At 32.8% G+C, this 23,618-nt stretch overlaps 1 protein-coding gene across 1 annotated transcript in view; it reads right to left on the bottom strand.

Annotated features, from left to right (window-relative positions):
• The window catches only part of dctn2 (dynactin 2 (p50)), a 46,620-nt gene that overhangs the window by 13,144 nt on the left and 9,858 nt on the right, over positions 1-23,618 (bottom strand). The window contains exons 3-7 of the mRNA XM_056460675.1: positions 10,199-10,295; positions 7,907-7,968; positions 7,718-7,816; positions 3,900-4,060; positions 412-562 (exon numbers count right to left, since the gene is read on the bottom strand). Of these exons, the coding sequence (XP_056316650.1) occupies positions 412-562; positions 3,900-4,060; positions 7,718-7,816; positions 7,907-7,968; positions 10,199-10,295 (570 nt within the window). The remainder of the gene's footprint in view (positions 1-411; positions 563-3,899; positions 4,061-7,717; positions 7,817-7,906; positions 7,969-10,198; positions 10,296-23,618) is intronic.

Below are 23,618 nucleotides of genomic sequence, written 5' to 3'. Positions count from 1 at the left end.
ATACAGTACAAGCGGTTACAATTTGAATCTTCCCGGGTTTGCGCGCGCAACAAGTGGGCGGGGCATATGTTTCGTAGCCACGCCACGCCGAAATGGCTAAAGACTGTTTTTGAAGACGATTCATTCTAACCACAGTGAGTCGACTCTTTTTTTTTTTTATATGAATCAATCAGTTAAAAACTGTCCACTTTCAGATTTAAGCCTTAGCTGGATATTTCACTTCACTTAGAGCTGTGTGACACACTACATGAAGATCATTTTAAAATAGGGGCTCTTTAATGTATTACGTGTTTTGTTACTACACCCTTAAAATCATCCCACATAGACCCACAGAGAATTACTATGCGCAGAAATAGCAATTGGTAATTAAACATGGCTCTGATCTCACTGGATGTCTAATGAAAGCTGTACCTTTGCAGATTCAGTGAACTTCTCCTGCTCGGGTCGACTGTGGAGCTCATAGAGAATCACTCCGTCTGGGCCTTTGGGTGCTGCGGTTTTCCCATCTGCTCCCGCTCTGCTCCGGACGCCCCGCGCCACCTCCAGCTGCGTCAACAACCGCCTGAACACAAACACACATTTATACACACCTTCAAGCCAATAACACAATCTTCCAAGTCTAATGCTAAATGTTTACATTCATCCATTGCTAAAATCACAAAAGTAAGCAGATGCATCACGTTCTGCTGCATTTACAGCTCTGGGCCCGATCGCATGAACGTCAGAAGCTGAATGATATTAATAATGCACATTAACGGAGCTAAGAAGGCAGTGAAGTGGGTGTCAATCTTCTGTGGAGGCGGAGCTTATCCTCCTTATTACATCATAGAGGAGAACATTCCAGAACATGTGTTTTATTAACTCTTTCCTTGCCATTGAGGAGTTTTTATGGCAATCTTTTAGTTTTAGGTATACATTGGCCCTTCGCAGTTCACCTTTCGCAGCCTCCCAGTTTCACAGATTTATTTACAGCGCATTGTGTTCTGATTGGCTGTAGACCATTGTCAATCAACCTCCTCTGTGTCTCCTGTACAGTACAGAACGCGTTCAGCTTGCCAAAGTAACATAAATCTCCGATCACAAGCAGTGTGAGTTTCAACCAAGCGGCAACTTCCCGCTCTCCCTCAGGAAGCCAATACGGAAGTAACTGAAACTGCAATTCATCAAAATTCCGCTAGTCCTGGCTCCATAATAGAGCAAATTGCAATTGAGCCCACTGTTAGAATGGTTAACTTTACAGCAGAAAAAAATGTGTTTACAGCCTGGTACACAGAACCATTTTGGTTCATATAGCTTTTATTACCCTCAATGACAACTGTGAGGGGGGTGAATTTTTTTATAACTCATCCATTTCCTTTATATTAGGTTATATTAAGTTTGCATAATTAAGGGCGTGGCCACTTGAGTGACAGCTAGGTCTCGCTGGTCGCCGTCACCTCAGCTGAATCCGGCAGATTAGCCACTGATCTCGGCATATTCATCGTATTTTTGTTTTGTTTTATGTGGCTTTACACAGTCAGCTGCCTTTTGGACTTATTTCTTACAATTATCAGATGATATGGGATGCTGTGTGCACTTAATTGTGCTCACAAACCATTCACGTGGCCTCCGTTTCCCATGTGAGTAAAGTTATATACTTATATACCATCTCTATAAATGTATTTGTTTTATTTAAGATCATTTATCATTAATATTTTTCTTTAGACCCGTAAAGCACTCCAGAATGTGACAGATTGATTAGCTGTAGGCTCTAGATCAGTCATCTGAAGCGTTATCATACAGTGTTATGCTGGAGTTCATCAGTAGTCCTGCATTTACTAACACACACTATATCTGAAGTGTTTGGAAGTAATTAGCATTTTCCTCCTGTAGAAAAACGTCATAAGAACAATGTTTAGTGGCTCAATGTATTACTACAGTGTTTTTAAAAGTCTAAACACTTTATTGATATAGTGTACAGCCAAGCACATGTGGTCAGAACACAAACGAGTCGCAGGTAATGAAGTATTAAGCGTTTCTCCCAAAGTAAAGTCTGTCTGCCAGGTCTAAGCAGAGTGCCAGCAGGTGTCTGTAGCTCCGCCCACTCTCCGCCTCTTTGCCCTTGTTTGGTATCCCGCCGTGGGTGCGATGACGCGCGAACAAAATGGCGACGGTTGGCCGCGCCTACTTGTAGCTTCTTTTGCGCTCTTCAGAAACCTATGGGTGACGTCACGGATACTCCGTCCATATATTTTACAGTCTATGGTTTCAACAAGAACTGTCCACAGCAAGATCATCGTAAAGGGGGTCGCACACCAATGTTTGTTATTCCCTCTTTGAGAAATGTCCGCCATGAGCTGTAATAAAGGTTGAGACTTAATAAGGTCCATTTTCGCTGTGTTTCTTGGACATTTTACAGAATCAAAATTAAGAACGGGCCGAGGATAGAGAGCTAGCATAATGTAAGTTAACGTTACAGGCAGTGAGCGCAGTTCCTCAGTGAATCACTGAACGGTGTTTAACTATAACACGACATCTGTTGATTAGGTCAGCTTTGTGGATGAGTGACTGCAGGATAAAGAACATTACGCTGGATGCCAACATTATCCATGTGTCTGACAACAGGTTTTGATCTTTGGTTTCATTCTTTAATACTGGACTTATTTTCCATGAAGGTTTGGACTTTGAGAGTGTTTAAACAAGAGAGAAGAGTGTGAAAATATCAATGCCTGTCTAAGAAAAGTCTATAAAGTGTGTAGTGAGGGGATTTACAGCCTTAAAACATCTATTATAATTGTAAATCATGAAGCGGACTACTTTGCGGATTTCACCTATCACGGGTTAATTATAGAACTTAACACCTGCGATTAACAAGAGACCACTGTATTATGGTAGGGGACACCCTAACATGCGTCCTGAGTGAGGTACATGCCATTACATGCTCCGGGGAGTGAAATCTGAGAAAGAGAAAGTAAGATCATGGATAAAAATAAGAGTTATACACCATTCCTTGACTTAATCACTTTGTCACTATACCAGGGCTCACCATAGCCAAATGATCTACCTCAACGGTCTGCACGAAGTTAGAAATTAGTTTTACACACACTCACACAAACACGTGTGCATGTTCGTGTGCTCCAGGAGATCACTATGTATGTGCGCTGAGAGTTGTGTGTGTGTGGTAGGGTTGTCACGATATTTTATAAACGTTCTTAAACAGCGCTGATTTGCCATTGTGTTCACATGCTCAACAGAAAGGACTGTTCGGGAATTCACCGAACTCACTGCTGTTTACTGAGTATAAACACAGATACAGGGACACTGGAGCGTTTTAAAACCTTGAAGATCAGCTTGTCTGTTTATGAGCTGACATATCAGCGATCCGCTGATGAATCGCAGATTTAAAATGCTCCAGTGTCCCTGTATCTGTGTTTACACTCAGTAAACAGCGGTGAGGTCGGTGAACTGATGACCTTCACGGCCAATCACAGTCATTTCTGTTGAGCATGTGAACACAATGGCAAATCTGCGCTGTTTAAGAACGCGCTCAACATCGCTCAAATGTTAGCAGGAAATTTTTTTAATTTCAGTATCGATTGGTACCGAATTCCAGTATCGTGACCCTTTTGTATGTGGACTATCCTGACACAAAATGTGGCTACATGAGTCCTACATGATGGTAATAGTTTGATTAAGGTGTTTACATGTCTGAACTGCACTTTAATAATGCCACTAATATAGGAATACTCCACATGTCTTCATTAGATTAGCGTTTCCAACGATCACAGCCTATCTAAAGAGCTATTCCATCGCATTATAATGTCCATGGTTAATGTGTGTGGCTGCAGTTGTGGCCACTAAAGTTTTGTGAATATGCTCTCTGATTAGCTAAAGCAGAAGTTGATGGGGTTTAGACTGACTTAGCAAGTGCTCCATCGGGGTCGGTGAGGTTGATGTGAGCGTCGGGTCCGAGCAGAGAGTCCAGATGAGCAGAAACCAGCTGCTGCTTGAGTTGCGCCGCCTGCTGAGCCAGAGCCACTGGTGTCAGACGCTCCTCCGCACCACTCTCTTTAGTGCTTGTCTGCACACACACACACGCACAAACACAAACACACACACACAATTTTAATTCTTTTATATTTTATACCCAATTTATGTTCAACACATTTCTAATTATAATAGTTTTAGTAACTCATCTCTAATAACCGATTTATTTTGTCTTTGTCATGATGACAGTAAATAATATTAGACTAGATATTCTTCAAGACACTAGTATTCAGCTTAAAGTCACATTTAAAGGCTTAACTAGGTTAATTAGGATAAAGTTAGGGTAATTAGGCAAGTTATTGTATAACAGTGGTTTGTTCTGGAGACAATCTAAAATAAATATTGCTTAAGGGGGCTAATAATATTGACCTTAACATGATTAATTTCTCAGAAGGGCAAATCATTTTGTCCTCAACTGAATGTAAAAAAAGATAATTTAAAACAAGTCAATAGAATAAAATAACATAATAAATACAAAATACAAACTATATAGATGACATAACATGTTGAATAACAAATAATTAATAAATTAATAAAGGGCTATTAATATAAATGGACATTTAATGATAAATGTTTATTAAAGCAATAATAAAATCAATAAAATAACAACAAATTAGAGATATAGTATAATTAATAACATAACAAATAGTAAGAAGAAATAATAAAACACATTATAAACTCCTATTAATATTAAATCACGTCAAGTCAATAATAAATGTCAAATTATTTCAAATAATAAAAGTATTTTAAAATCATTTAAAATAATAAAATATCAATAAAATATTACAATAAATGTCTATTAATATTAAATGGACATTAAATAATAAATGTAATTTAAAAAATAACAAGTTAATATAAAAATAATCATAAATATCAATATAATATAAAAATAAATTTCTATTAATATTAATTGGACATTGAATAATAAATTTATTTTATCATTAATAAATTAATATAATATTAAAATAATCATAAATATCAATACAATAACATAACAAATATCTATTAATATTAAATGGGCATTTAATTATAAATGCCTTTATTTATAATATAATAAATTAATATTAAAATGATCATAATTATCAATAGCATATTAAAATAAAGGTCTATTAATATTAAATGGGCATTTAACAATGAATGTAGTTTTTAAAATAATAAATTAATATTAAAATAATCATAAATATCAATAACATAACAAATGTATATTAATATTAAATGGTCATTTAATAATAAATTTAAAACAATAAATTTAATAAATTTAAAACAATACATTAATATTAAAATAATCATAAATATCAATACAATAACATAACAAATATCTATTAATATTAAATGGACATTTAATAATAAATGCCTTTATTTATAATATAATAAATTAATATTAAAATGATCATAAATATCAATAGCATATTAAAATAAATATCTATTAATAATAAATATCTATTAATAATAAATGGGCATTTAATAATAAATGTAATTTTTAAAATAATAAATTAATATTAAAATAATCATAAATATCAATAAAATAATATAACAAATGTCTATTATTATTAAATGGTTATTTAATGATAAATACCACTTTTTATTTTTTAATTATATAATAAAATAATCATGAATATCAATAGAATATTAAAATAAATGTATATTAATATTAAATGGACATTAAATAATGAATGCAATTTTTTTATATAATTAATATTAAAATAATCATAAATATTAATAATATAACATAACAAATGTATATTAATATTAAATGGACATTTTATAATAAATGCCATTTTTAAAACAATAAATTAATATTAAAATATTCATAAATATCAACAGAATATTAAAATAAATGTTTATTAATATTAAATGGACATTTAATAATAAATGCTATTTTTTATATAAGTAATACTAAAATAATAATAAATACTAATAACATAACATAACAAATGTATATTAATATTAAATGGACATTTTATAATAAATGCCATTTTTAAAACAATAAATTAATATTAAAATATTCATAAATATCAACCAAATATTAAAATAAATGTTCATTAATATTAAATGGACATTTGATAATAAATGTAATTTTTTAAATAATAAATTAATATTAAAATAATCATAAATATCAACAGAATATTAAAATAAATGTTTATTAATATTAAATGGACATTTAATAATAAATGCTATTTTTTATATAAGTAATAGTAAAATAATCATAAATACTAACAACATAACATAACAAATGTATATTAATATTAAATGGACATTTTATAATAAATGCCATTTTTAAAACAATAAATTAATATTAAAATATTCATAAATATCAACCAAATATTAAAATAAATGTTCATTAATATTAAATGGACATTTGATAATAAATGTAATTTTTTAAATAATAAATTAATATTAAAATAATCATAAATATCAACAGAATATTAAAATAAATGTTTATTAATATTAAATGGACATTTAATAATAAATGCTATTTTTTATACAAGTAATAGTAAAATAATCATAAATACTAATAACATAACATAACAAATGTATATTAATATTAAATGGACATTTTATCATAAATACCATTTTTAAAACAATAAATTAATATTAAAATATTCATAAATATCAACCGAATATTAAAATAAATGTTTATTAATATTAAATGGACATTTAATAATAAATGCTATTTTTTATATAAGTAATACTAAAATAATAATAAATACTAATAACATAACATAACAAATGTATATTAATATTAAATGGACATTTTATAATAAATGCCATTTTTAAAACAATAAATTAATATTAAAATATTCATAAATATCAACCAAATATTAAAATAAATGTTCATTAATATTAAATGGACATTTGATAATAAATGTAATTTTTTAAATAATAAATTAATATTAAAATAATCATAAATATCAACAGAATATTAAAATAAATGTTTATTAATATTAAATGGACATTTAATAATAAATGCTATTTTTTATATAAGTAATAGTAAAATAATCATAAATACTAACAACATAACATAACAAATGTATATTAATATTAAATGGACATTTTATAATAAATGCCATTTTTAAAACAATAAATTAATATTAAAATATTCATAAATATCAACCAAATATTAAAATAAATGTTCATTAATATTAAATGGACATTTGATAATAAATGTAATTTTTTAAATAATAAATTAATATTAAAATAATCATAAATATCAACAGAATATTAAAATAAATGTTTATTAATATTAAATGGACATTTAATAATAAATGCTATTTTTTATACAAGTAATAGTAAAATAATCATAAATACTAATAACATAACATAACAAATGTATATTAATATTAAATGGACATTTTATCATAAATACCATTTTTAAAACAATAAATTAATATTAAAATATTCATAAATATCAACCGAATATTAAAATAAATGTTTATTAATATTAAAAGGACATTTGATAATAAATGTCATTTTTTTAAAACACTACATTAATATTAAAATAATCATAAATATCAGCAGAATATTAAAATAAATGGACAATTAATAATAAAATATCAAACGTTTCATTCTGCGTTTCATTTCAACTACTCCTTTAATGAGTCCTTAATAAATCAATATTTTTCTCAGACACTGAATGTTAGTGTACAGAATGTAAATGTGGGAAGAGGACGGGAACTGTTTGAGTTCTGACCTGAATTTTCTCCACATCCTGACAGAGCTCGTGGATCTCATTAACCAGCCGCTGATATTTCTGCTGAGGAGTTTCCTTTACGCCGCAGCCTTCAGCTAACTGCAGGACCGGAGCAGATAAATCAGGACAAACGCTGAGAGACTCCAGAAAACTAAAGCAATCATGATGACAAACGAGAGATTCACTCACCAGCTCAAAGTCTCCAGACTCATAGCCCACTCGCCGATTCTTACTGATGCGGTCCGAGAAATCTACACAAACACACACACATTATTTCAGTATCGCTGAGATGCTATTATAGTTGATGTCAAAAGAGGTTTTGTTTTTTAAATATTATATTATTTGTATTGTTTTAGTGTTGACATAATAAACAGTTGAAGTCAGAAGTATTCACCCTCCTGTCAATATTTACAAATATTTCCCAAATGATGTTGAACAATTTTTGTAAAGCACTTTGGTCAGCATCTGTCGTTTTTAAATGTACTCTATAAATAAAACAAACAGATTCAGGAAATTTTCACAGTATTTCCTAGAATATTTTTTCTTCTGTAGAAAATCTGATTTGTTTTATTTCAGCTAGAATAAAAGCAGTTTTTAAAAGCCATTTTAAGGTCAATATTATTAGCCCCTTTAAGCAATATTAGTTTCGGATTGTCTCCAGAACAAACCACTGTTATACAATGACTTGCCTAATTACCCTAACTTTACCCTAATTAACCTAGTTAAGCCTTTAAAAGTCACTTTAAGCTGTATAGAAGTGTCTTGAAGAATATCTAGTCTAATATTATTTACTGTCATCATGACAAAGAGAAAATAAATCAGTTATAAGAGATGAGTTATTAAAACTATTATGTGCAGAAATGTGTTAAAAAAAATCTTCGTTAAACAGAAATTGGGAATTGGGAAATTGGGGGAAAAACATTAAAAAAATATACAATTTAACAGGAGGGTGAAAAATTCTAACTTTAACTATATGTATGCATGTATAAACCATTGAAGTGAAAATTATTAGCTCCCCTTTGATTTTTCTTTCTTTTTTAAATATTTCCCAAATGATGTTGAACAGATTCAGGAAATGTTCACAGTATTTCCTATAATATTTGTTCTTCTGGAGAAAGTCTTATTTGTTTTATTTCAGCTAGAATAAAATAAGTTTTTAAATTTTTTAAACACCATTTTAAGGTCAATATTATTAGCCCTTTTAAGCAATATTTTTTCTTTGCTAGTCTCCAGAACAAACCATCGTTATACAATAACTTGCCTAATTACCTTAACTTTCCTAGTTAACCTGATTAAGCCTTTAAATGTGACTTTAAGCTGTATAGAAGTGTCTTGAAGAATATCTAGTCTAATATTATTGACTGTCATCATGACAAAGAGAAAATAAATCAGTTATTAGAGATGAGTTATTAAAACTATTATGTGCAGAAATGTGCTGAAAATCTTCTCTTCTCTTCTTTAATGCCATGTCAGCAACCAAGGCTCTTTTCAGGGCAAGAACATTTCAATAATAAATATATAATTAAAAACAACAAACAAATGAACAGAAATTAAATAAGAGTTTTAGCGCTAATACATGATAAAAATACTTTTCATGGTGTCACTTTGTTAAAAACGTCCTTAAGAGATTTTGTTTCATAAAAAAAGCCTTCTGGAATCATTAAAAGGAAGACATATCTGTGTTTTACTGTAAGAGGAATTGTGCAGTATAAACACTGAGTGGAGTCCTCACCTTTCAACAAAAAACCATGGGTTATTATCCTCAATAAGACATCTTAGTTAAAAATAACTAGGTCACACTTTACAATAAGGTTCATTAGTTAATGTTAATTAATGCATTTACTAACATGAACAAACAATGAACAGTACATTTACTACAGTATTTGTTCATGTTAGTTAATGAAAATACAGTTGTTCACTGTTAGTTCATGTTAACTCACGGTGCATTAACTAATGTTAACAAGTACTTATATGTTAATAATGCATTAGTAAATGTTCAATTATGATTAATAAACGCTGTACAAGTGTTGTTCATGATTAGTTCATGTTAGTAAATGCATTAACTAATGAACCTTATTGTAAAATGTTACCAATAACTTGATAAAATATCTAGTCCTAGTTGGCGCCAATAGCCTAGCGGATAGTGCGACGACACATAGCACCCAGATGCTCGCGGTGACCTGAGTTCGATTCCTGGTTTAAGGTCCTTTGCCGATCCTTCCCCTATATCTGCTCCCTACACTATCCTGTCTGTAAATCTCCACTGTCCTGTTAATAAAGGTTAAAACCCCTAAAAAATAATTATAAAATATATATATCTAGTCCTAAAATGTCTTAAAACTGTTTGAGATTTCAGGTTTTATTTCATACAGTTTGTTATTTTTAAATGTATATTTTCCTTAAATCCTTCAGCCCTGCTAAAAGTAACAACTAACATAAACAGTGTGGTATAACAGAAGTGATAGTAGAAATATCACTCACCCAAACCTTTAGCGCTGACGTGTTTGTCTTTAAACTTGTCGTAAGCTGCGTTGGGATTGACGACGATGCGCTCCACACTGTCACTGCACAGCTCCTCCTGCAGGACGAGTTATAAACCAAATCACAGCATAAACACACACACGCACACACACACACCACACGCATGCAGAGATTATATGCGGCGCTGATTAACAGGAGACGCTTCTGGAGATGCTGCTGATTGGCTGATTGTTAAGCCCCTCCCACATATGGGGCTATGGCCGATTGCCATGCTGATTTATATGTGCGTGTCGTGATCACACAAATGCAAGCTGATTTAATTCAACAGAAACAAAGGGAACACTTTACACTGTAAAATATATGAGTAAATAAACAGTTTTCCGTATTTGGTGATTCATGTTTATGAAAATGATTAAAAATAATATGAAAACGAAAAATATGTAATAAAGGTTTACAGCAGAGATGATCATACATTATCTTTTCTATCCAGATATTTCTAGACATCATAAACAATATGGTCTATCTAGATATTTCTAGAGTTCATAAGCCATATTTTCTATATAGATTTTTCCAGAGATCATAAACTATCCTGTTTGTATCTAGACATTTCTAGAGATCATACCTTCATCAAGAGATCATTACCTTGTGTATCTACATTTCTAGAGCTCATAAATCATTTTGTACGCATCTGCATATTTCTAGAGATCATAAATCATCTTGTATATGTCTAGACATTTCTAAGAATCAAACATTACCTTGTATATCTAGACTGTAATTTATCTTGTATATCTAGATAATTTTAGAGATCATAAACCATATTGTATACACTAGATATTTCTAGAGATTATAAGCTATCCTGTTTGTATCTAGACATTTCTAGAGGTCATACCTTCATCAAGAGATCATTACTTTGTGTATCTACATATTTCTAGAGCTCATAGACCATTTTGTATATCTAGATATTTCTAGAGATCATAAATTATCTTGTGTACATCTAGACATTTCTAAGGATCAAACATTACCTTGTATATCTAGACTGTAATTTATCTTGTATATTTAAATATTTTTAGAGATCATAAACCATATTGTAAACATTAGATGTTTCCAGAGATCATAAAATATATGGTCTATCTAGATATTTCTAGAGATCATAAACTACATGGTCTATCTAGATTAGGAGCTCTCAAACTTGGTCCAGGAGGGCCGGTGTCCTGCAAAGTTTAGTTCCAACCGCAATCAGACACACCTGGGCTAGTTGATCAAGCTCTTACTAGGCTTTCTAGAAGCATCCTTGCAGGTGTGTTCAAGCAAGTTGGATCTAAATCTGCAGGACACCGGCCCTCCAAGACCAAGTCTGAGAACCCCATATCTATATATTTCTAGACATCATAAACAATATGGTCTATATAGATATTTCTAGAGATCATAAAGTATCCTGTTTGTATCTAGACATTTCTAGAGATCATACCTTCATCAAGACATCATTACCTTTTGTATCTACATATTTCTAGAGCTCATAAACCATTTTGTATTCATCTACATATTTCTAGAGCTCATAAACCATATTGTCTATCTAGATATTTCTAGAGCTCATAAACCATATTGTCTATCTAGATATTTCTAGAGATCATAAATTATCTTGTATACATCTAGACATTACCAAGGATCAAACATTACCTTGTATATCTAGACTGTAAATTATCTTGTATATCTAGATATTTTTAGAGATCATAAACCATATTGTATACACTAGATCAGGGATGGGCAAACTCGATCCTGGAGGGCCGGTGTCCCTGCATAGTTTTGCACCAACCCTAATCAAACACACCTGCTTGTAGCTTTCTAGTGATCTTGAAGACACTAATTAGGGTGTTCAGGTGTGTTTGATTAGTGTTGGAGCAAAACTCTGCAGGGACACCGGCCCTCGAGGATCGAGTTTGCCCATGCCTGCACTAGATACTTCTAGAGATTAAAAATTATCTTGTATTTCTAGATATTTCCAGACATCATAAACCATCTTGTATACATCTAGATATTTCTAGAGATCATAAACTACATGGCCTATCTAGATATTTCTAGAGATCATAAATTACCTTGTCTATCTAGATTAGGAGTTCTCAAACTTGGTCCTGGAGGGCCGGCGTCCTGCAAAGTTTAGTTCCAACCCCAATCAGACACACCTGGGCTAGTTGATCAAGCTCTCACTAGGCGTTCTAGAACCAACTTGCCTCAACACACCTGCAAGTATGTATCTAAATCCACAGGACACCAGCCCTCCAGGACCGAGTCTGAGAACCCCATATAGAGATATTTCTAGACATTATAAACCATCTTGTCTATCTAGATATTTCTAGAGGATAAACTATATTGTATACACTAGTTATTTACAGACTTCATAAATGATGCTGTATATCTAAATATTTCTAGACATCCTAAACCATCTTGTATAGATCTAGAAATTTCTAAATCATAAACTAGATGGTCTACCTAGATATTTCCAGAGATCATATAACATTGTCTATCTAGATATTTCTAGATCATAAACTAGATGGTCTATCTAGATATTTCCAGAGATCATACAACATTGTCCATCTAGATATTTCTAGATCATAAACTAGATGGTCTATCTAGATATTTCCAGAGATCATATAACATTGTCTATCTAGATATTTTTAGACATCATCAAACATCTTGTCCATCTAGATATTTCTAGGCATCATAAACTATCCTGTATACATATAGATATTTCTAGGCATCACAAACATCTAGATATTTCTAGAGACCATGTTGTTTATATATTTAGACTATCTTGTTAAAATATCGCCTCAAACTACAATAATGCTAATAAAAGTTGTTAAACTGCAGTGTTCAACATCAAAATTTGACAGAGCAGAGACAAAACAAAAATAAACAGAAAACAACAGGTGAACCACTAAATACGGAACCGGTTAATTAACGGATATTTTGTACAGTGTAGTTTACGTCATAATTCACAATATTAACTACTGACTTATTACCTGCCTATTATAATGACATGAACTGCTTATTAGCTCTTATAAAGTATGAACTTATTCTGCATCAATAATCCTACCCAAAACCTAAACACAACTGCTACCTTACTAACTATAAATAAACAGCTGATTAGATGTTTAGTAAGCTAGTAGTGTTAGTTAATGGTTTGGTAATATTGTGAATTGTGACCTAAACTAAAGTGTTACCGAAACAAATAGGCATCATGTGTCAGTGTGTCTGATTTCAAGATTTCAAAAAGAGATTCCATGGAGTTAATAAGCAAGCATTATCTAAAACAGGGGTTCCCAAACTTTTCAACCAGTGACCCCCAAAATTACAAAGCGACTCGTGAGCCCCATCCCGTTTTGAAAATATTTTAATAAATGATGTACGAAAACACATATTTATTTTGAATGAGGAGGCGCGAATCGAATTACATGTGTTCAATGTAGCAGCGCACCGATACGCCGGCTTTTATAAGGAGACTGTTTTATTCAGATTTTTAAAGACGGAGTTTAATGAGCTGCATGAGCCTGTCCGACTGTCAGTGAATGGCAAATGAAAACGTCCCTTACCTCAAAACTCTGTGCATTATAAGAAAAAGAAAACACACTGTACAGTCGGAAGTGAAGCATGCATTCATAACGTTTGTTTGCACAGCGACGCTACTTTGAATGAGTCCGATTTACTAGACATTAAACAGCAACTGCATTTCACGAGAGACAGAGTTAAGACACCGCTCTTTTATCCAACGTGGATGCTATGAGGATAAACACGGGACCAAGACCTTAAGTATGGTGAGAATGAATGAACGACAGCTTCTAAAAGTGTCTGAGAGACATCCCCTTTTTGCCCAGTAGGCCTACCTTGTGTTTTATTTGCTAATTTAAGCTATTTTTAACAGATAAATATAATGTATAAAACTTTACATTATTTATATTACTTTATAATACCTATAGCCTACTTCTTATAGGCTTTTTATATTAATGGACAATGCACAGATATTGATGTTTCATAATGTTTTACACTACATTATTTGAATCGACCAAGCTTAGTTTACAATGTTTACATTGCTCTACTTACATTAAATCCAAATCCCAAATATCAGAAATGACAACAGACTGTTGAAGTCAGTTTTTATGTTATTGATTAATGCACTTGACAGATTTCATTCATACATTCATTCATTCATTCATTTTCCTTCTGCTTTTTGCCTGGTTTATCACAGTGGAATGAACTGCAACTTACTTGACAGATTTATGTATTTTAGTTGGTTTGTGTAATGCGTTTTATGCTTGGTAAAATAATTTCTAATTGCATCTGTAGGGATTTTTTAACTTATTACACTGTTTTGTATGTAGATTTAGAGGTTTTTGCAAAAAAAGCACAAGTGGATTTATCTGGATTTGAGGAAAAGGAAAATCTACCTTGATAAAAACCAAAAGAATTGTCTAAAGTGTCATTTTTGAAAAAAAAAGTAGCTTTATTTACTAGCTAATAACCTTATCATTACATATAAAATGAAACTTCTAAACCTAATCAGAGGAGCCTGAAAGAGGTCAGATGGATTTAGAGGGTTTTACATCTGAACTCTTCATATATAGATGAATCAGTTGCAGAATTTTAAAACAGTTTAACAATTTAAATGCTTTTTATTGGATATTACGTCATTTAATTTTATGGAGAGTTTACAATCTACTAACTACGGTTTGCCTTAACAACATGTGGTGCAACCGAACAGCAGCTGCAACCCTTGGTTTCTATGGCTCATTAGGCCTCTTCTAATAATCAATATATCGACTTATTGCACAATGCTTGGACCTTTTTGGTGATGCACTATTTATCACCCACACATAAAAACCAATGTCAGCAACACTTTAGCTAACATCTCTAATTATTAAACTTGTAAAATGACTATATTTATATGAAATATTCTTACGCATTTATTGTGTGATCTTTTAAAGAGTATACTTGCAGGAGATCGTGAGTAAATAAAATATTTTGGGTAATCTGGGCCTCTTAAATAAAATGACATCTTTAAAATCGCAATACATTTCGGTGTAATATATCGTACAACAAAACTTAGATATCGTGACAGGCCTATGGCTCGTTCCCTTCTTTGATGCAAAACAAAGTTACGAACAGTTTATTATGGAATAATAAAACTACACCGTGAAGCTGAAACTTCAGTCGGCTGCACTGCATGGTCAACTTGTGGCCATTATGGAGAAAACCGAACACACACTTCAGATTCACAGCCTGAGAGTTTGATGAACGCAGACGAACAGTGAACTCGCACAGCATTTGGACACTACCCTGTTTTAATTGGCTGGGACTGTCAGTCTGAAGGGCTTTTCCACCATCGTTTACAGCACAGTTTGCCACTTACTGGACGTCTGTGCGTGCATATTTATTCACTTTACATGACGGAGACCCAGAGATGATGCCGGACCACTACAAATCACACAAATCAACATGCTCATTTTTTCTTCTGCATTTTACATGGTGATCCGGGGTGCATAGGATACCCTGCGCTCTCTTTAAAACACTAGTGTGGTAAATTACTGTTGGACCAGTTTGGTTAAAACCAATGATCTTGCCTGCCACCTTCCTCTTAGTCCATGCTGACGTTATCTTCAGCAGCTCAAACACTCTAATGGCTAACGGACAGACGGCTGCTTCTCACTCAGGGCTGCTGTTTATGCTAATAAGGGAGAGATGGGCACTAGTGGGCGGGGCTTTCCCCCTCTGATGACACGTACAAGGGGAGAATGTCAATCAAAGTGTTTCTGCAGACTGTTTATATCCAGTGTGATTAGAACAAGTACAATTAAATCATGTTAACCATTAGAGGCTGGAGATATTCACAACAGTGTTTAAACCCCTTAACAGTAAGGTAGCCCTTTAATTACAGTATTTATTCGTCTTTGTTGATGTTATTTATTGGAAATAAAGTCATTGATTGTTAGTACATACAGTTGACGTCAGAATTATTAGCCTCCCTGTAATGTAGCCGTGGCAGGATGAATTTTGGCGTGGCGCCCCACCATGGCAGAATGAACGTAATGAACAGTAATGTTGCTGTCAAGTGTTTAAAGAGACTAGTCTGCAGTAGTGATGAAACATTGAGATTATTTGTTCATAACTGTGCATGCTCGGTGGATTAAATAAGCATACTGCGGGTCCTCTTCTAATACAAGTTCCAGTTTAGTATTGAAAAAATATAGGTCAGAGACAAAATGGGGGATTGAAAATAATTTTTAAGTGTAATACAGCTTTTTTCTGAACATTTGAATGCTTTTTGTTTAATTTAACTTCTTTGTCAGCTAAAAATATATATATATATATATATATATATTTCCATATTTATTTCAGTCTGCCTCTAAAATGTCATCAAGTGTGACAATAGTTTAATTAGATGCCATTTAAAAGAACTCTTTCTATTAGAATAGATCTGAAATATTAGGTTATTTTAATGATATCAAAGCTAAATTTTGAGCATCATTACTCCAGTCACACAATCCTTCAGAAAGCATTTAAATATGCTGATTTTCTGTTCAATAAATGCTTATTATCATTTAATATTATTATTAATGTTATTATTAATATTACTGTTTACTTGAAGTGCTTCTTTTATCCGCAATTGTCACTTTGGATAAAAGCATCAGCTAAATGAATAAAATGTATAATTATTATTGTCAATATTTATTAATAGTTAATATTAATATTCAAGTTCAAGTTTATTAATAATTTAATTTTCAGGGATTTTAGATTAATATAAAGATCAACATTTAAAAGATTAAAAAAAACACTTTAACATACATCACACCAGGGGTCACCAATCTCGGTCCTGGAGGGCCGGTGTCCCTGCAGGGTTTAGCTCCAACTTGCCTCAACACACCTGGCTGGGTGTTTCAAGTATACCTAGTAAGACCTTGATTAGCTCATTCAGGTGTGTTTGATTAGGGTTGGAGGTAAAATCTGCAGGACACCGGCCCTCCAGAAACAAGTTTGGTGACCCCTGCACTACACCATTCAAAAGCCTGACTCATTATCTTCCTTGCTTTGGTATTACAGAACACACAAATCAACACGCTTATTTTTCTTCTGCATTTTTCTTATATTTTAATGTTGCTGTCAAGTGTTTAAGGAGACTAGTCTGCTGTAGTGATGAAATATGGAGATTATTTGTTCATAACTGGAAGATTTAATAAGTATACTGCGAGTTCTCTTCTAATATAAGATCCAGCGTTAGTATAATATAGAAAATATAGGTCAGAATGCAGGCTCTGAGCGACAAAACTGTAACGCAGCTTTATTTTCTGCACATATGAATGTGTCCTACTTAATTTGACTCCTTTCTAAGCAAAAAATAAATAAATAAATAAATAATGGTTTTTAAACTGATTTCTGAAAGACAGCATCTAAAATGTCACAACGTGTAGTAATAATTTCTGTTATAGGCATATTTAGTCCTGCTATTTATAACATCTGTTTTATTTTTTATATTCTTTTTATAATTTGAAGTTTGTTGATTTTATTATTTGCAAATAATACAGATAATACAGAACTGCACAGAATAATACATACAACAAGATATTAACAAAATGTTAAAAGGAAAATAAAAATAAAGGTATGCATATTAAGCAATAAATATATTTTAATATATTTTAAAATGTAATTAATTGATTGAATTTACAGATATGGTATTATATCTTGATATATATCATTATCAGGATATCAAAATGACATGTATAAATATCATGATATAAGACTTGTCATATTGCCCGATGTCGATGCTGAAATTATATATTGTGCAGTTCGACCAGAATGAGAGTATAGTTTATCGGTCTAGAGCAGGGATGTCAAACTCAATTTCTGGAGGGCCGCAGCCCTGCACAGTTTAGTTCCAACCCTAATTAAACACAGCTGATCAAACTAATTAAGTCTTTCAGTCTTGTTTGAAACCTACAGGTAAGTGTGTTGAAGCAGGGCTGGAACTAAACTGTGCAGGGCTGCGGCCCTCCAGGAATTGAGTTTGACATCCCTGCTCTAGAAAATAGCAACTTTTAATTTTGAGTCAGTCTTAGTACAGGATGTAACTACAGAAGGAGGAGTCAAGTAATTTTTGAGTGAGATGCTAACGGTCAAATACGATTCAATGAACTATGCTAAGCTAAGCTAAAAGTGCTAGACAAGGAGATTTATCAGTCTAGAAAATAACTTTTAATTATTTTAACTACGGAAGAGTGAAGCTTTAAATAGAAAAATTTATGAAACACTTATAATGTCGGCACCAGTGGGTAGTGGTTAGTGTGTCGACACATGCACTCCAGTGCTCACAGCGGCCTGAGTTCGATTCCGCCTCGCGGTCCTATGCCAATCCTTCCCCTCTCTCTGCTCCCCATGCTTTCCTGTCAACACTCTCTACTGTCCTGTCTAATAAAGGTGAAAACCCTGAAAAAATAATTATTAAAAAAAACACTTTAGTAATTTTTGAGCGTGATGCTAACGGTCTAATCCGTTTCAATGATCTATGCTAAGCTAAGCTAAAAGTGCTAGACCAGGGGCTTTATCAGTCTAGAATATAACAACTTTGCATTTTCTACAGATAAATACACATTAGTACCTACAGAAACGTTAAGCTTTAAATAGAGAAATTATCAAAACTCTTTGGTCATTTTTGAGCGAGATGCTAATGGTCTAATCCAATTCAATGATCTATGCTAAGCTAAGCTTAAAATTCTAGACCAGGAGCTTTATCAGTCTAGAAAATAACTTTTAATTTTCCGTCAGTCTTAGTATAGGATGTAAAAGAGTCGAGCTTTAAATAGAGAAATGATCTAAGTTCTTTGTTCATTTTTAAGCAAGAAGCTAACGGTGTAATCTGATTCAATGATTTATGCTAAGCTAAGCGTGCTCGACCAGGTGCTATATAGTCTAGAAAATAATAACTTTTATTTCTCCATCGATCTTAGTACCCGACATAGAAGAGTCAAGCTTTAAATAAAGAAATGATCAAAACTATTTGGTAATTTGAACGAGACGCTAACGGTCTAATTCCATTCAATAAACTATGCTAAGTTAAAAGTGCTAGAGCAGGAGCTTTATCAGTCTAGAAAATAACTTTTAATTTTCCGTCTGTCTTAGTACAGGATGTGACTACAGAAGGAGGAGTCAAGCTTTAAATAGAGAAATGATCAAAACTCTTTTGTCATTTTTGAGTGAGATGCTAATGGTCTAATTCGATTCAATGAACTATGCTAAGCTAAGCTAAAAGTGCTAGACCAGGAGCTTTATTAGTCTAGAAAATAACAATATTTAATTTTCCATCAGTCTTAGAACAGGATGTAATTACAGAAGAGTTAAGCTTGAGTAGAAAAAATTATCAAAACTCTGGTCATTTTTGAGCAAAATGCTAACGGTCTAATTTGATTCAATGATTTATGCTAAGCTAAGATAAAAGTGCTAGACCAGGTGCTATATAGTCTAGAAAATAACAACTTGTAATTTTCCGCTTGTCTTAGTATAGGATGTAGAAGAGTCAAGCTTTAAATAGAGAAATGATCAAAGTTCTTTGGTCATTTTTTAAGCGAGATGCTAAAGGTCTAATCCGATTTAATGATCTATGCTAAGCTAAGCTAAAAGTGCTCGACCAGGTGCTATATAGTCAAGAAAATAACAACTTGTAATTTTCCGCTTGTCTTAGTATAGGATGTAGAAGAGTCAAGCTTTAAATAGAGAAATGATCAAAGTTCTTTGGTCATTTTTGAGCGAGATGCTAAAGGTCTAATCCGATTTAATGATCTATGCTAAGCTAAGCTAAAAGTGCTCGACCAGGTGCTATATAGTCAAGAAAATAACAACTTGTAATTTTCCATGGATATTTGTACACAGTAACTACAGAAGAGTTTAGCTTTAAAAAGAGAAATGATCGAAACTCTGGTCATTTTTAAGAGAGATGCTAATGGTAATCCAATTCAATGATCTATGCTAAGCAAAGCTAAAAGTGCTAGACTAAGATTGGCTAAATTAGTTAAAATATGGTAAAACTCAACTATTTAACTCTAGGGAAGTGTAAAATGACCCTATTGACAAAAAAAAAGTGTAGTATTTCTATAAGAGATTCTGGACTGAAAGCCTAGTTTAATTAACTTGACACTGACGAGAAACATTATGTTTGACAAACTAAACACAAATTGGGTAAAGAAGTTTTTTTTTTTAGATCCTTAATGCGCTATATGCACAGCATGTGTTTTTCAGGCAGCAATAAACTTGTGGTGAAAGATTAAAGTGACTATTTCAATTCTATAAGGTTCATATTACAACATCAATAATGTGATTTGATTAAACCATAATCAGTTAAATAGACTTAAGCATTAATTTCAAGCATAAAAGGAGATGAAAAGCCTTTTAAATGCAAGCATGTGAGCGCTGAAACTCCATTGGAAATACTGCGGTAAAATAAATGTACTTATTCTAAAGATATAGTGCTGAACAGTGTCATTTAATGCAGTGCTTCTTGTTCTATCTGACATATATCCTTTATATTGTATCTCAATCAGGCAGTGAAGATCACTGAGTTTTAAAGAAATCAGATCTTAAACGCTGTGATTAAGGGCTGCACGATATTGGAAATATCTGACATTGCAATATTGTGTTTTGTGCGATTTGAATATAATTTCACCAGATGATCTGAATAGCTCTATTTGGAAAGATTTCATTAATTTAGATCAACCGAGGTGATCAAGCCTTTTTCTATGCAGTGCACAGAATCAAATTACAAGCATTTATAAAAACAAAAATAAAATAATAAAGAGCAAATATAAAAGGTAAATAAATAGTGTTTATGGTTTTCTTGGGAGTGAAATATTGAATTTTATATATTGAAATATAATAATATATAATATATAATATATATAATAATAATATAAAAATTGAACAATCAAACAAAAAAAACATGATTATTACTGTATAAATAATTTTATACAAAAATATTTAATAATTTCTTTATGCTTTAATCTTTAATAAGCAATCAAATCCTGTGATGTGACTATTACGGATATACACACTGTGATATCGATGCTTAAATGGTATATTGTTCAGGTCTACTGCGGTTTTATAATGGCATGACAGTTCACCGGAAGCACTTGAGCTGCTTATTAAAAATTAAAAGTCCCTATGCATATCCCGCATTGGTTATTTTGTAAAACGCTGTTCGCCTGGTAGGAGAGCTGTCAAATGAACATATTTCCGAAAAATAACAAGTGTAGTGTTCTTTAAATCAAGAGAGGAGAAGCATTTGTCCAGACGTGCATGTGTGTGTGTGTGTGTGTGTGTGTGGAGGTCACAGATGCACATGCACAAATCACTGAGTTTTAGAGGAGTTACTGTGTGTTAAAGGGGAATCAGAAACTCTTACCAGCTCCTTGGGTCCCCAAAGACAGTTAGAGCAAAAGGGAAAGAGAAAAACAGAAGAGAGTGAGGAGGAGGAGGAGAAGACAGGCAGACAGAGGGATATTAATGTCGTTATTATTATCATATGACATGCACAACAGAAGCTGGAGGGAGAGCAGAACACAGCGCAGCGTTGTGAGTATTACTGCTTGTATTGTTTATTGCCATAGGGGTTTTTATACAGCTGATACTGAATAGACACACTCACTGGCCTGGATTTACTACATCTGATCATCTTATGAACACAAAAATACTTATAGATGACTATTGTGATTAGTGGAGGTTTTGCTCAACAGCACTCTTACATGTGTGAGATCTGGAACATGAACCATCAGGCAGGATTAGCTGGATATTTAGTTAAAGGGATAGTTCACACACAAATGTTCATTTACTTACCATTTAGGGTTAAGGTTATTAAATAGAAATATACAAATATTTAAATGTAAGCATACAAATGAATATATGTGAATAAATGGCGGAAGGTTAGATTTCCTATTTTATATACACGATTATGCCATCGAACTGTTGTATAAACGCAATATCACACCTGTAGCAGTGCGATATGGCTGTATATGCCGAAATACATCCATATTGCACTGCTAATCATGTGATGATATATATATTTATTTTTATTTTTTTTAATTTTCAACCGGGCCGGGTCGCGGGGGCGGCAGTCTAGCTCAGTTGGGGGGATCCCAAGGCATTCCCAGGCCAGCCGAGAGACGTAGTCCCTCCAGCGTGTCCTGGGTCTTTCCCAAGGCCTCCTCCCGGGGTGACACGCCTGGAACACCTCCCTACGTAGGCATCCAGGAGGCATCCGAAACAGATGCCTGAACCACCTCAGCTGACTTCTCTTGATGTGGAGGAGCAGCGACCCTACTGGTAGTGTCTTCCCAGGCAAAAAGGTCATAGGTGACAGGTCAGACTAAGCGCGGTTCAAAAAAATCCTTATAAGTTTCATAACATCAAGGACCGCAATGTCGCACATTATAGAGCAGCCGGGGCCCCACCCTGGAGCCAGGCCTGCGGTTAGGGCTCCTATGTGACCACCTGGTGGCCAGGTTTTTTCCCACGGAACCCGGCTGCGCCCACCACCTGCAGGGGGGAGCTGTAAGCAGCCGGTGCATTGTGGAACGGGTGGTGGTCGAAGGTTAGGACCACGCCAACCTGATCGTCAGGCACAGAAACTGGCTCTTGGGGACATATACATATACAGTTGAAGCCAGATTTATTAGCCTCCCTGAAATAATTAATGAATTAATGAATTATTTTTCCCCAAATAACTGATTTATTTTATTTTTGCTATGATGACAGCACTTAATATTAGACTAGATATTCTTCAAGACACTTCTATACAGCTTAAAGTGACATTTAAGGTTTAACTAGGTTAATTAGGGTAACTAGGCAGGTTAGTGTAACTAGGCAAGTTACTGTATAACGACGGTTTGTTCTGTAGACTCTAGAAAAAAATAGCTTTAAAAAAATAGCTTAAAGGGGCTAATAATTAAGTCTTAAAATGGTGTTTAAAAAATTTAAAACTGCTTTTATTCTAGCCGAAATAAAACAAATAAGACTTTCTCCAGAAGAAAAAATATTATCAGACATACTGTGAAAATTTCCTTGCTCTATTAAACATAATTTGGGAAATAATAAAAATAAGAAAAAATATTCAAAGAGGGGCTAATAATTGTGACACTTTTATATATATATATATATATATATATATATATATATATATATATATATATATATATATATATATATATATATATATATATATATATATATATATATATATATGTGTGTGAGTGTGTGTGTGTGTATAATAAATATATATTCTATTCTACGCAAGTGATGATTTTCACCTTGATATTTTAGCGCGGATGTATACCTGACCGGTGAGCCGTCTGACAAACAAGTGCCCTTCTGAATCAAATCAGCAGGATGCCGG

This window comes from Danio aesculapii, chromosome 6 (assembly GCF_903798145.1).
Source record: "Danio aesculapii chromosome 6, fDanAes4.1, whole genome shotgun sequence".
Classification (NCBI taxonomy): domain Eukaryota; kingdom Metazoa; phylum Chordata; class Actinopteri; order Cypriniformes; family Danionidae; genus Danio; species Danio aesculapii.
This window is presented reverse-complemented; position numbering and strand designations above follow the sequence as displayed.